Genomic DNA, 13930 nt, shown 5'->3' with positions numbered 1-13930 from the left:
ACAAAATTGAAAGAAATGACGGGGTCAAAAAAGGAAAAAAAGAACAGTTTTTTTCCAACAGAAATAATACTGTCATTGTGCTCCAGTCCCTTCTGGTGATACCATCATCAGCACTAAAAAGCATTAAGTGTAATGCTGCTTTTTGTTGACAACTAACAATCTAAAATATGTAAAGGTTTCATATGCCACTGAAAATTTGACATAGTGTTTTTAATTTTAGGTGTTCCTATTGGCAATACTAAAAGCTGAACCTGGTAGGTATTTCTCTATCATTTTTTAAAACTACCATTTTCTGAACATAATTTTTAATGTTACACAGTTGTCTTAACTGTATAAAATATAGTAACTGAATATTAATATTTTATTTATTTAGCATATGGCTAATACAGACATATTATAAAATTAAATTACATATTGACACACAAGAAACTTAAGTTTGTCTTTACAACTGAATATCCAGTCCTTCAATCCAGCGCACTCCATCTGGAGTTGCTAGCAGGAAGTCCTCTTCAGCACTGTGACAGGCTCGAATCCTGCATTCACTGACAATGTGGTGAACAGTCTGGTATGGAGCCTCGCAGTCACAGGCTGGATTAGGCCACTTCTTCCACTTAAAGAGAGCATCCCTGCATTGACCATGGCCGGTACGGATTCTGTTGAGAGTAGTCCAGGTCTTGCACGGTAAGTCGAATCCACTTGGAAGTTTAGCACCTGAGAAGATGTTATGCAGGCGCACATCTGTCATTGCTTCCCACCGACTTTTCCATTCTTCAAGAGGTCTGAAATCCTTAGCAACCATGTTAACACCATCACACAGAGTTGGATGGCGTGATTTCAGTCTCTTACGATTTAAAAAAGCCAGGTCGCTAAGCACAGGTAGGTTAGAATTCCTGGAGATCTTGTGGAATTCTCTCATAAGGGCAGTACATCTGCGTAGATCAGAAGGTATTATACCGGTTAACAGTGGAAACCAATAAACTGTAGTAGATCTGACTGCGCCAGATATTATGCACACTGTCGTATTCAGCTGGGTGTCAACAAGCCTTGTATGATGACTGTTCATCCAAACAGGTGCACAATACTCAGCACTTGAGTACACCAAGCCCACAGCTGAAGATCGCAGTGTGGTTCCTGAAGATCCTCAGGTAGTTCCGCATACCTTATGGAGGATGTTGTTTCGAGTCCTCAACTTTTCAGATAAGTTAAGAAGGTATTGTTTGAAGCATAGTGTATTGTCCAAGATGACACTAAGATATTGTGTGTTCCAATTATGATGAAGAATTCTGCCTCTGAAACTGACTTCCAGTTTTAAGTTCGCCAACCAATTATTTAAGTGGAAGCAACACACTTCTGTTTTACTCACACTGGGTTGGAGTCTCGAGATTTTTAAGTAATTATCTATTGCAGTCAGGTAATTTGTTAGAATTTCTTCTGTTTTCATTTCCTGGTGTCATACGGCTAGAGTCAGGTCGTTGGCATAGCAGTATTTTCTGGACAAAGTGTCAGGTAGATCAGATAGATATAGATTGAAGAGCAATGGTGAGAGAACTGATCCTCGAGGCAATCCGTTGTTCAGATTCCTCTCCTTACTTATGTTGATTCCAGTAATTACCTAGAACTTCTGATCGCTTAGCATGCTGTTAATCAGTCAAGCCATTGTTCTGCATGGTATGATGTGGAGAAATTTGTAGATAAGGCCTTCCCTCGACACAGTGTTGAAGGCGGTAGTTATATCGACAAACACCACAGATGTTTTCTCTTTCATTTGGTATCCTGACTCTATGAAGGATGTGAGAGACAATACTTGGTCGCAGCAGCTACGCCCTGGTCTGAAGCCTGCCTGATCAACTGGAATGTTCTCTAGGATAGCACTACTTATTCTATTATATACTAGCCTTTCAAAAAACTTGTAGCAGCAGTTAAGTAGGGCAATGGGGCGATAACTTTCTACCAAGAAGCTGGGTTTGCCAGCAGAACTTATTTCAGAATAAATATTATCTTTGCCTTTTTGAACTCCAATGGAAATTGATCAGTCAGCAGGATATTAGTGAAGAATTCTGCCAGTCACTTCTTAGCTTTTCCTCCCATATGGATCAGGAATTCTGGATGTATACCATCGAATCCAGGCGCCGTAAGAGATTTGAGGTCCTTCAGTCCAGAGTCAATGTCTGAAACTGTGAAAGGATGGATATACTCAGATGAGAGAGATGCCATCTTTTTCAGGTCACGAAGCTGTCATTTGGTATGTCTAGTATGTTTCTTGTCAGGCAGCACTCTTGAGGTAGTAATGGCGTGGGAAGCAATTTGGTCTGGTGATAGTTCAGAATTTTTTCTGCAAACTGGTGCACTTCCTCCCAGTTTTCTCAGAAGACTCTACGCTTTCCTGCTCGAGTGGGTAAAGTTGATATTTTCGACTGTTTCTGCCCATTTCTGCATCCGAGACATGTCCAAGCTGGACAATAGTTCCATAGTTATCTCTGTGTCACCACTTTGCTGGAAATGTTGGAACAGTGTTTCACTTTCATCATTCCATCCTGGAACATACTCTTTTCGGTATCCTCTTGGCATATTAATATTGATTACATTATAGTCTAAAACATTAATTTTAAGTGTGACTGAGAAGGCACTAACTCATGCAATAGTAGGAGTTGTCCTATTCATTACCCACAAGAGATTGACATTCTCCGGCAAGCTGATTCATATTTATGTACCCATGTATGTAACTGCCTTTTTTTCTATTTTAGTATTGAAGTCTTCGAAAATATTTTTTTTTGTCTTTACACTATTTTCTGAAAAAAAGATAAATTTTAGTATAAAAAAGGCATTAATGAACACATGTATTGGGAAGCAGTTGTCAAAATACCAAATTTTCTGTACAAAAATTCCAGAAATAATTCAATGAAACCCTTTTATATTATGAAATTCCTATCCGTGAAACCATGTCCACGAATTCTTTCATTCTTGGAAATATGCAAAATAAACCAACTTCTTTATTTTTAAAATGAGGATACTGCAAATGTAGCTGAACTGAAGAGCTTCAATATGTCGAGGATGCAAGTTTTCCTATTCACATTGTAATTTATATGTTGCGCCAAAAACTCAACCATATTTATTGCCCGTACCGCATTCAGTAAGTAACAGTTCTCATGGAAAGTAATGAACTGTGTGTACATTTTACAATAATCCGTTCACCTTAAACCATGTGTTGATATTTTTTAGTATTTTATTGCTTCTTCAGTAAGAGCACTGCTTCCATTTTACATGCCTATAGACTTGTAGAAAGCCATACCAGATAATCAGTTTTTCCAAATGAAGCCAGTATTTACCCGAGTGTAAGACGACCCTGATTATAGACAATGCTCCTTTCTTTTTCAAGAGGCTTCTTGAGAAAAAAATATTTTTAGCATATTCTTACTAAACAAAATTAACAACTGTTTTATCTGACAAAGTATCTACCTAAGAAATTATTGTTACACCTATTCTAAATTTATGCCATTTATTGATTTTGATAATACAAGAAGAAATAAAAGAAACGAAAAGACATGGGTTACATTAATTTTTGGACAATTTCCTTTTCTACAATGTTTACTTACTAATCCTGTCATCTGTAGTATCACTATTTTTAATCATCGTCATAATAGCACAGCTGTGAAATTTATATCTTTGTTGCCACAAATAACTTCTATTTCTTCTGAATATGTTGCGATTTCTGGGGCTGTGGTTAGATTCTGAATGTGGGAACACAGCTGTTTTTATTCAAATACATAAATGATTTCGCTTCTCTACTGACATTAGATTGTAACAATGTCTCTTGCTTATCATCTGCGTGCTGCTCTCTCATTGACTGTGTACCTCCACTTCGTTCCCATCAAACGTCACAGTGAACATTCATACCACTGCAGCATGAAACACCTAAGTATGCCGGAGCATGAAACACGTAAGTATGCCAGTGGCCCCTATCTGAACTTTTACCATCTCCTGCAAAAATGAATGATATTGTTGCGTATTTATCCAATTTTAAAGTCAGTTCAGTTCTGAATACAAATGGATTCCAGGCAAACTGCAATTTAAACAATGTAGACATTTCTACAAAACCAAAGTATGTGGTATAGATTCACATGGTTTGCAACAGGACACAATTTCCTGTCTGCTCACTACTCCCCTCCCTGCACTTATTTAGTTCACAGCCAAGCTGGTCCTGTTCCCCCTCCAGCCACTCCATAGTGCTGTGCTTGAGCAACTATGAAAGAGAGATTGCAGTCTCTTCCAGAATGCAAGTCATATGTAACAACAGCAACAACTAATACATAAATTAAAGACCACACTCACAATTCAGTTCAATTCTTGAACTTTCATTCGTCCTGCGATCTAATTAGGTCTGTTGGTACTATTTCCATGATGAGTCTTGCTGCTGTAATTTATTCTCATTACAATTACAGTCAGTTTAATATGATTTATTTCATCTGTTTTCATTCTTGATTATTTTTCCTTTTTGTTTCAATTGAATGTCACCATCATGTTCTGAAACTAATTAAAAGCTGGTAACATTTTTATCTGGTATTCTAATACATGAACAGTGACTGACTTTCTCATTTGCAACCCATTCAGTAATTCGAAAAAATGTTCAAATGTGTGTGAATTCCTAACGGACCAAACTGCTGAGGTCATTGGTCCCTAGACTCACACCCTACTTAAACTAATTTATGCTAAGAACAATACACACACCCATGCCCGAGGGAGCACTCTAACCTCCGGCGGGAGAGGCCGCACAATCCATGACATGGCACCTCAACCCGTGCAGTCACTTAGTAATTCATTACAGTCTTTCACAATCAAATTAAATATCGATCTCAGTTCACAATCAAGTAAAGTTTTTCTGAAGGGCAAATTTCGCATTTGAACACAACCTTTACTCATAAAGCACCATTAATGTTTGTACATAGTATTCATACATGTATGAAGTTTTACTGCAAACCTGTTCAAATACGACAATAATTTGTACTATGTCAGAATTTAGTGCTATTTCCTCCTATGTTTCACAAAACTGTAAAATTTTAAGCAGTGTAATGGATTGTTGTAGTGGTTAATTCATAGTTTCTCGCATACACCTTATATTAGTGCCATGAGTGACATTCACGTGATTGTTAGAGTAATATCAATACTGTATCGAATGCTTCAGCATAATGGGAAACCTTGAGCCTGTTCAGATGTGAATATTGTCTGCCCAGCCCTGCCTTTCTGAATTCTTTGAAATAAATCTTCACATAACCTCAATAGCCAAAGCTTTATCTGTAGAGAGCATGCCTATACATTCTATTGAACAATGTAAAAATGTTAAACTGTTTAATCTGCAAATTATAAGATGACTGTATTTTTCAAATGACAAGTATAAGAAAAAAAAACTCATCTTATAATTGGGTAAATATGATATATTTTAATTTATTACTTCTTTAGAATGAGATGTGGAAACAGTCTTACCTGTGCGGATCTGTCCATCAGCCTGAACAACCACTCTTGACCGGAGGTTATTTAACACAAGCACCTGATGTGTCTCTGCAATTCCAAGTTCCCATGGCAACCCAGCATTCTTAATTCCTGTCCATGAACTTGCTCCAGTGCCTCCATCATGGCCAGAAATCACAATGTGCTCTGCTTTTCCCTGGTAGATAGGAGAAAAGAAAGAGATGATAATTATACAAGCTAATGTTCTTATAAAATAATACAAGGCCTCCCGACCATGATAGTAGCAGAGCATGTTTTTCACTATGTATGTATCTTACCTTGGCTACTCCTGAAGCAACAACACCAACACCAACTTCTGATACCAGCTTGACAGAGATTCGAGCATTAGGATTAGCACACTTAAGGTCATAGATCAACTCTGCAAGATCTTCAATAGAATAAATGTCATGATGGGGAGGTGGTGATATAAGACCCACACCAGGAACAGAGTGTCTTGTTTTTGCAATATCTTTGGTCACCTGTAAGAACAAATGGTTTCTAAAGATTGGTGTTTACAGCATATTCGTGTAGAAACATAACCCAAAATATTCTCACATGTCATAATACATTTTTACATGTGTTTCAAATTATAGAGAGTGGAAAAGTGCTTGAAGGAATGTTTTGTAATTCAGTCAGTAAACTGCTGCCTAATGTAGCAGTATACTATTAGTTTAGTAATTATGAAACCACCAATGAACCACCATACACCAAAGCCTTATGATTATCATGCCAACAGTAATTTCAGAATGTCATTTCAGTAATCAATCTTGAAGGTGGTTTCATGGCATTCTCCATTCCCATTGGTTGTCAGCAGTCTTCCGCATTTCAGCCCAACTGCTGCATCATTCCTCATCCATGTCTTGCCTTACGTAGTCTTATCAATGTCTATCCCATGAGTCTTTCCTTTCACCTATGTTTTCAGCAGAGGTTCATGTCATAATGTGTATCCAACCATTCTCTCTCTTCGCTTGATTATAGTCTTTATCAGACACTCTACCTCACTGAGTTGTTAAAAGAAAGTTCATTCTTTAGTTGATTAATACATTTTTAAACAATGTCCTGTATCCCACATTCCAAAAGCTCCTAATAATTTCATTCCATTTCTGCCTTGCACAATATCCATGTTTCACACATGCAAAGAGCTGTACTATAAAACTAGCTTTCAGTGAATCTTTTTCTGGTCTCAGGATTTACATTTTTTGCAGCTAGTAGCTGACTTTTTACACAGAGCCATTTTGCCTCAAGCAATCCTTTCTTTATCTGTTTTATTTCAGAGACTGTAAAAATCACACACATGTTCAATATTTTCATGTCCAAGTTTAACATTTAAACAATCAGCATGTCCATCTGCTGTGTTCACCATTCCCTCAGTTTTCATTTTGTTTATGAACATCTTATAGCCACCAGCAAGCGCACAACTCAATTCTTGTACAATTTCAGCAACCACTATTGTCATAATGTTTATTTTATGTCCTCTAAAGCTTCCACACTAATAATTGTACCATACTTCCCTTACCGCTTCTTCCATAAATAAATTAAATGTCAGTGGTGACAATTAGCAAATCTGCCTCACACCCTTTCAGATTTTGGTCTCTATCCCATTGCATTAGTGCCAGCTTCAAATAAAGAGAATATATTACTTTTTTGTCCCTGTAGTTGCTATCACATTGTCAAAGAAGACACATCTTATGTTATTCAATATTATCAAAAGCAATTTTCAGATTTATAAATTCAACTTATGTGTTCCTTTTCTTTTTTCATATAAATATATCCTGTGTTATTTTGGTTGCAGTGATACAAATTTCTAAATTATTCTCACTTTTTCCAAAACAAAATGAGTCCACTTCAGATCTACTCCTATTACATCCTTTCTTCCAAAAAGCAATCTCTTGAGACTTTTTACATGTGGCGGTACACTGATTTTACCATAGGTTTTACATGTATTCACTCTTGCTTTTCTCAGGAGTAAGCTAGGTACATGATTTTCAGCCTCTCAAGGGGCATCCCCTCTTAAATAAATTTCATTTACAAATTTTTGTAATCCTTGGCCTACACTTCAGCCTCAAGCCTGGAAGAGATGTGACGGCAATTCCTCAATACTTGGATATTTGTCCCGAGTTTATGCAAAGCTTTTTGAAATTTAGTGATACGAACCTGATCTCCCTTATCATACTGTTGAATGTGTTCTAATTTTCAATTGGCCTAATTACTTCAGGTCAAAAATAGAGTTTCTCTGAATAGTGTTTCCATCTTCTTGCCTTACTTCCTGCTTTTATTGCCCAATAGCTAGTTTGTAACTCTGGTCAATGTGCTCCTTTCTCTGAGCTCTTTGAAGTTATAGTTCATTAGCCTGTGAGGAGCACATGTACACAGTTTCAGTTTGCATCTATCTTGTGATACCTATAGTTAACTTTTTCTTCTTGTTTGGCTTTTCTACATTTCAGAGGAACTTTAATAGTTGCTGCTGACTTTCAACATTTCTACACTAGCATCATTTCTTTATTAATTTCTGTGCCTAATCAAATATTCATTGCTGAACCTTTTTTTATCTTTCCCAATCCTAGCATTTCTTCTGATGCATTTACTCTCTGAAGGGCATTACAGAAGAAACACTTTTTTCAGAGTGGGCAACTGCGCCCCCCCCCCTCTCTCTCTCTCTCTCTCTCTCTCTCTCTCTCTCTCTCCCCCTCTCTCTCCCTCTCCCTCTCCCTCCCTCTCCCCCCCCCCCGCCCCCCTCCCTGAACATTAAGGTAGTCTATATGCAAATTAGTCCAGTTTCTTTCTCATCCATTTAACATCTGCCAATATTGGCCCCATTACATAGGTATCATCCATCATCATATTAACAACTCTCTTCAAACCGAAATTGTGTTACAGCAATTTACAAAGGAAGATAGATAAGGAAAAGAAGGACTTATTTCCACCGGAATTATAGTGCTATTATTTAAATTCATTATCCCATTCATGTTCAGCTCACCTTGTATCCTGGCAGCTCTCCACCCTCACCAGGCTTGGCTCCCTGTGCCATTTTTATCTGGAGATCATCAGCATGTGCTAGGTAAGAGCTTGTAACTCCAAAACGACCACTGGCCACCTGCTTAATGGCTGACCTTTTGTTGAACTCAGGATCTTGATTCAAGTATCTGTCAGCATTTTCACCTATTTTTTGGGTAGCCCAAAGTATAAAAAAGACAAGTTATCATATTCAAGCACAAAGAAAATATTATATGAATTGATGCACTAAAAATAGACGCACACTATGCACTAACTTCATCACGAAGACAGGTTTCCAGGAACATGCATCCTCCTTATACAAGGGGTGTTCAAAAAGAAATGAGCCGGAGGCATAATTACAGAAACCAGTACCTGTATGTTAGAAGTATCGACCCTGGCTGTTGAGACACTTTTCCCACTGTGACACAAGGTGCTGAATGGCTGCCTCATAAAATTCCTGGGGCTACGATGTTAACCAGTTCCACACATACCACTGGATGCAGCCATACACACAAGTGCAGAAAAGGTTATGCTGACGTTCTTCTTTGTCCAAGATGGCCCCATTCTGACTCACTTCCTGCAGCATGGGAGAACAGTGAATGCCCAGTATCACTCGCAAACTTTGACCCCCCTTCACCAAGCGACCAAATCAAAATGACCTGGCAATCTCACCCATGGTTTCATTCTACTCCACGACAATACTAAGTCTTATCGGCCAACACAGTTGCAGCAATCCTGCAGAAATTCAAATGGCCACCCTCCATACAGTCCGGACCTCTCTCCCTGTGATTACGCCATTTTTGGTCCCCTTAAAAAGGCTCCGAGGGACAAACGATTCACCTCGCATGACGATGTCCAGCTGTACGTGCGGAACTGGTTAACGTCGCAGCCCCAGGAATTTTATGAGACAGCCAGCCATTCACCACCTTGTGTCACAGTGGGACAACTGTCTCAAAAGCCAGGGTCAATACTTTTAAACACAGGTACTGGTATCTGTAATTATGCCTCTGGCTCGTTTCTTTTTGTATGCCCCTTATACACGAATCAACGACATGTAATCGTGAGAACTACAAATAATTCTATATGGTACTGGAAATTATCAACTAAAAATTAGCTTTGCTCATACATGATAGCTTTTGTTAGCCATAACTAGTTCTCTCACTACAATGTAAGTGGTATGTTATGGCACATAGTCGACAGCAATTTTTCTTCCCAACATTGTGCATTAAGCAGCGTTAGTATTTGAATTAAAGTACAAAATTTATTTGCAAATGTAATTTAATATGGCTGTATGATCGTCGGTAGTGTCTGTTCCTTTAGACATCCTTGCACTGCATTAGACTATACAGACACTGAACAATAGCTTTGTCAGCTTGAACTACATTACATTAACAGTTGAAGAAACATGATTTTTTACCTTAGGCCCTTCCTCTTTCTAAAGGTAATGTTGCATTTCAAAGTACTTAAAAGACATGTAGGCTAAAAACTTCTCTAAAAATGTAAAAAATATTCTGAATAATTGTGGACTGACAGCCACTTACCGCCTTCCCCTGTGTTGGATTTAGCTTTTACTCTGTTCATAGCAATAGCCAATGTGGTGTGAGCCTCTAGTGAAATACTCCCAAAGCTCATAGCACCTGCACAGACAGAGCAATAATCAGAAGGCAGCAAAGTACAAGAATATATTTATTAATCATTCCATCTACCTTTGTCTATGGTAATGTCTACATTATGATTTGTCATTTCCATTCTAACGTTAATAAATGTCTGAAGTTCACATATTTTCAGTACTGGTAAAACACAGTGCGATATGTCACTAGTAAAAACACCAACAACTGTCCATTCTAGGAACTGTCTACTGCCATATAGCCACTGTTTAAGTGTTATCCTCTTCATCTCCAATTCTCACCGTTAGCCCCAAATTAATCAACATTGATCAATTTATTGATAAAGTAAGGAACATTATTGAACGGTCATCAAGTAAGCTTGACTAAGAGAAAATGATATTTGTAATAATACAGAGCAAATGATTCACCTGTTGCAAATCGCTTGACAATTTCAGAGGCTGGTTCAACTTGATTAATATCAATAGGACTTTCCGATGGTACAAGTTCCAACTGCCCACGAAGTGTACACGCTCTCACACTTTGCATTGTTGATTCACGAAATTTATCATAAGCACTGCGATTCTTGTTCACAGCAGCTTCCTGTGAATAGAGAAAGAGTTTATTTTTAGTTGCATGCAGATACAGTTTCAAGTGTGCCTCTGAGGCGAAGATGATAATTGTAAGGCCGCAAATCCAAATTTGTAACATTCAACACCCAGTTGGTCCTATAGTTTTTTTCCATTGCTTATAATTTATTTCAAAACTGGCAGATATTAGTATACCTGAAAATGCATAGTTGCACCACAATTTAGAGTGCATGTTAAACTGTCCCTCTATAACAGGCTGTGTCAGCGTGTCGTGCATCCACTGATCAGAGAAATATGAAAACATACCTAGTAAAGCACTATGTCGTTCAAATCAACCTTTAGGTTGAGGAAAACTTTAAATCAGAAAGAATATTACCCACAGAAAGAAGCCCCAAAATCAAACTACAATCAGAACCCAAATTATTCAAAAACAACAGTTTTGTCTACAGGACTGCAGACTGACACAGTATTTCCACTTGCTGGGCTGAAAGGTACTTATTGAAAAAGTAGACAAATGGAAGGTAATGGAGACATAACTTCCTCTTATAAAGAGTAAAGGAATTGTAGGAAATTAGATTTTCAAAGTGTCATGCAGTCAAGTCATTGAGAACCAGTGTCAGGGGAGACCACGAACTAGATAAAAAAAAAGAAACACTGGCAGTGGAATACTAGCAACAGAGGAGATTTGGAAACCTTGAAAGTTAAAAAGTCAAGAGTTGGCAGACGATTCAAAAGTAAAGCAATGTTTTTATATGGCTGGGAAAAAATAGTGCTCGGATGAAAGTAAACGGAAGAGCTTGTAATGGATCTGGGAGATGTGTTATTTTTTACCGGATTTGTCGATACTACATCTGATGAGGGAAGTTGTAAATGTTTTCTTATATTTTTGTCAGAATATTTTTTTAAAATTGTAATTTGCCTTTTTTATGCTAATTTACTTATATTTTTGAGAGTGACAGCATATTGATTAACATTAGTAGATGTGACAAAGAATATCAAACAGACTGATTACAAGTGGAAGCTTGTGTGTTGTGTAAAATGTCTGACGCTGGAGTTGTCTTTGACCGTAGTCAGAGTCGGCAGTGAACTCTTGGTGTGTGTTGACGGTGGAACAATGTGCAGGTCGCCATCATAATAATTTGCTAGTGAACAGGAAAAATGAATTATGTTACTACTTTTTTTATATAAACTTTAAGAAGAAACCACATTCGAAGAATGAGGCAAACACATTGAACCAGGTCATTTCTGCAGCCGATGGAACTGCATTGAGGAATCATACTTCCACTAGACGACTGAAGCCAAGACAAATATTGTCTTGTAAACATTTCACAGAAAATGTACTGTCACGAAATATGCTAAATACAGTATATAAAAATAGTGAGCAAATTTCAAGCTGAGTGATGAAACCTAAAGCCTCGTCAATTCTCTTAACACTCCACAGACTGTTTAACAGAATTATGCAGTGGACAAAGCACTCCGACTGTGTCTGTTCAAATGTTTAATGTCTGGCAAAACTTTTAGGCCAACATAAATATACAATGTAGTTTCAAAGATCATATGTCCTTTGAATACACGTTTTGAGAATGGTGCGATTGTACTCTCTAGTGTCGGAAGTTTCTAGGATGTAACAATTCATCTGCATACAATATGCCATTGGCTGAAGTAACATGTGGAAAACAAGGCAGAATGAGAAAAGAGAGAGGGAGGGAGGGAGGGAGGGAGGGAGGGGGGGGGGGCTGATTCAGTGGGATACATCTCAGATTGGTGCATGTGTAAACTGTATAGTCAAAGACTGCAGTAACAGAATAGAGGCCCTTTCGTACAGCCTTTATTCTGTTTCGATTGGGCCACAATGGATTAGTGGATTCTTACACGAGCTCACATAGTACTTTTACTAAAGCAGGGTGTACCATAAGAAAAGGTCCATTTTCCATTCATTTAGGATTTTAAGGAAGTGAATCCCCGGTGTGAGTAATGTATATGAGTAACTGTATAAGAGATGATACTGCTGTTTGAGTAAATAGAAGTGAGGAAGTAATGATCACTCAAGTGAATATCAATGCAAGAAAATTAGAAGAAAGCTCTATGACTATTGCTACTTTTATTTTTTTTCCACTTACCTGTAGATTTGCAATGCTTAGGGGATCGTTGATGTGTTTCTCTCCACCACTGCGCCAGTGATATTGTCCAGGGTTACGGAGAACCAACATGTCGGGTGCATGATTCATATATGATAAATTGTGGCGTTCATATGTTTCCTTTGCAATAACCTCAAATGTCACACCACCAATGCGTGACGGAGTGCCCTGCAGATTTAAAAATTCTTCATATATAAGTATTCACCATTCTTTTAGCTTACATTGGTGGTAACTTTTCATGCCATTATTTATTTAGTTTTCACTGTGTACTAAACTAAGACTGAAACCACATGTGAACTCAACAATTGCACGTTTCCAGTATATCATGTATTTATGGAATGGCCACAGGACAAACTGAACAAGATCTGCATAATGTATGGTGTATGATTACACTACCTTTTTACAATTAAAACATTTGACTACACATAAGGAAATACAGGATTCAATGCAACAATGTTATGAAAAGGAAAGTTGCTACTCATCATATAGCGGAGATGCTGAGCCGTCGATAGGCACAACAAAATGACTGTCACAAATTAAGCTTTCAGCCAATAAGGCCTTTTGTGACAGTCTTTTTTTGTGCCTATCTGCAACTCAGCATCTCTGCTATATGGTGCATGGCAACTTTCATTTCCATAATATTGTGACTATACATAAGGTCACATGAAAACGAGAAAAACAAACACCATTAAGAAGGTAAAGTTCATTTATAATCCAGGTGTGCATTACATACGTCATAATTATCCATACCCACATCTTAAAAGTTCAAGCACTGAAATTGTATCACCTTTGTCAAGAATGTGCTCCACAGCAATGAGATGTATGGAAAAAATAGCCAACACATTTTTCAGTTTCACTGGTAGATACATGGATTGGGAAATTCAACAGTGGTCTTACGTGTCCCCAAGTCTAAGCTCTGTGGGTTATGACTACACCCCCTCTCTTTCTGGAGTTTCATTTTCACTTTTGCATGACCTACTCAGTAACAACAATGGATGTAAAATCCCTCTCTACAGTATTTACTGCGTTCGTACATTCTCCCTTCCACAAATTTATACCCTTTCAGTGACAATTTTGTGATACATTTCTGAAACTCATAGAT

General features: G+C 37.8%; 1 protein-coding gene across 1 annotated transcript in view; it reads right to left on the bottom strand.

Moving 5' to 3' along the window:
• The window catches only part of LOC126204436 (uncharacterized), a 384821-nt gene that overhangs the window by 72235 nt on the left and 298656 nt on the right, over positions 1 to 13930 (bottom strand). Inside the window, exons 19-24 of the mRNA XM_049938825.1 lie at positions 12811 to 12996; positions 10532 to 10703; positions 10038 to 10133; positions 8480 to 8661; positions 5781 to 5981; positions 5479 to 5659 (exon numbers count right to left, since the gene is read on the bottom strand). Of these exons, the coding sequence (XP_049794782.1) occupies positions 5479 to 5659; positions 5781 to 5981; positions 8480 to 8661; positions 10038 to 10133; positions 10532 to 10703; positions 12811 to 12996 (1018 nt within the window). The remainder of the gene's footprint in view (positions 1 to 5478; positions 5660 to 5780; positions 5982 to 8479; positions 8662 to 10037; positions 10134 to 10531; positions 10704 to 12810; positions 12997 to 13930) is intronic.

This window comes from Schistocerca nitens, chromosome 9 (assembly GCF_023898315.1).
Source record: "Schistocerca nitens isolate TAMUIC-IGC-003100 chromosome 9, iqSchNite1.1, whole genome shotgun sequence".
Lineage (NCBI taxonomy): Eukaryota > Metazoa > Arthropoda > Insecta > Orthoptera > Acrididae > Schistocerca > Schistocerca nitens.
The sequence above is the reverse complement of the archived record's forward strand: the minus strand, read 5'-3'. Positions and strand labels throughout refer to the sequence as shown.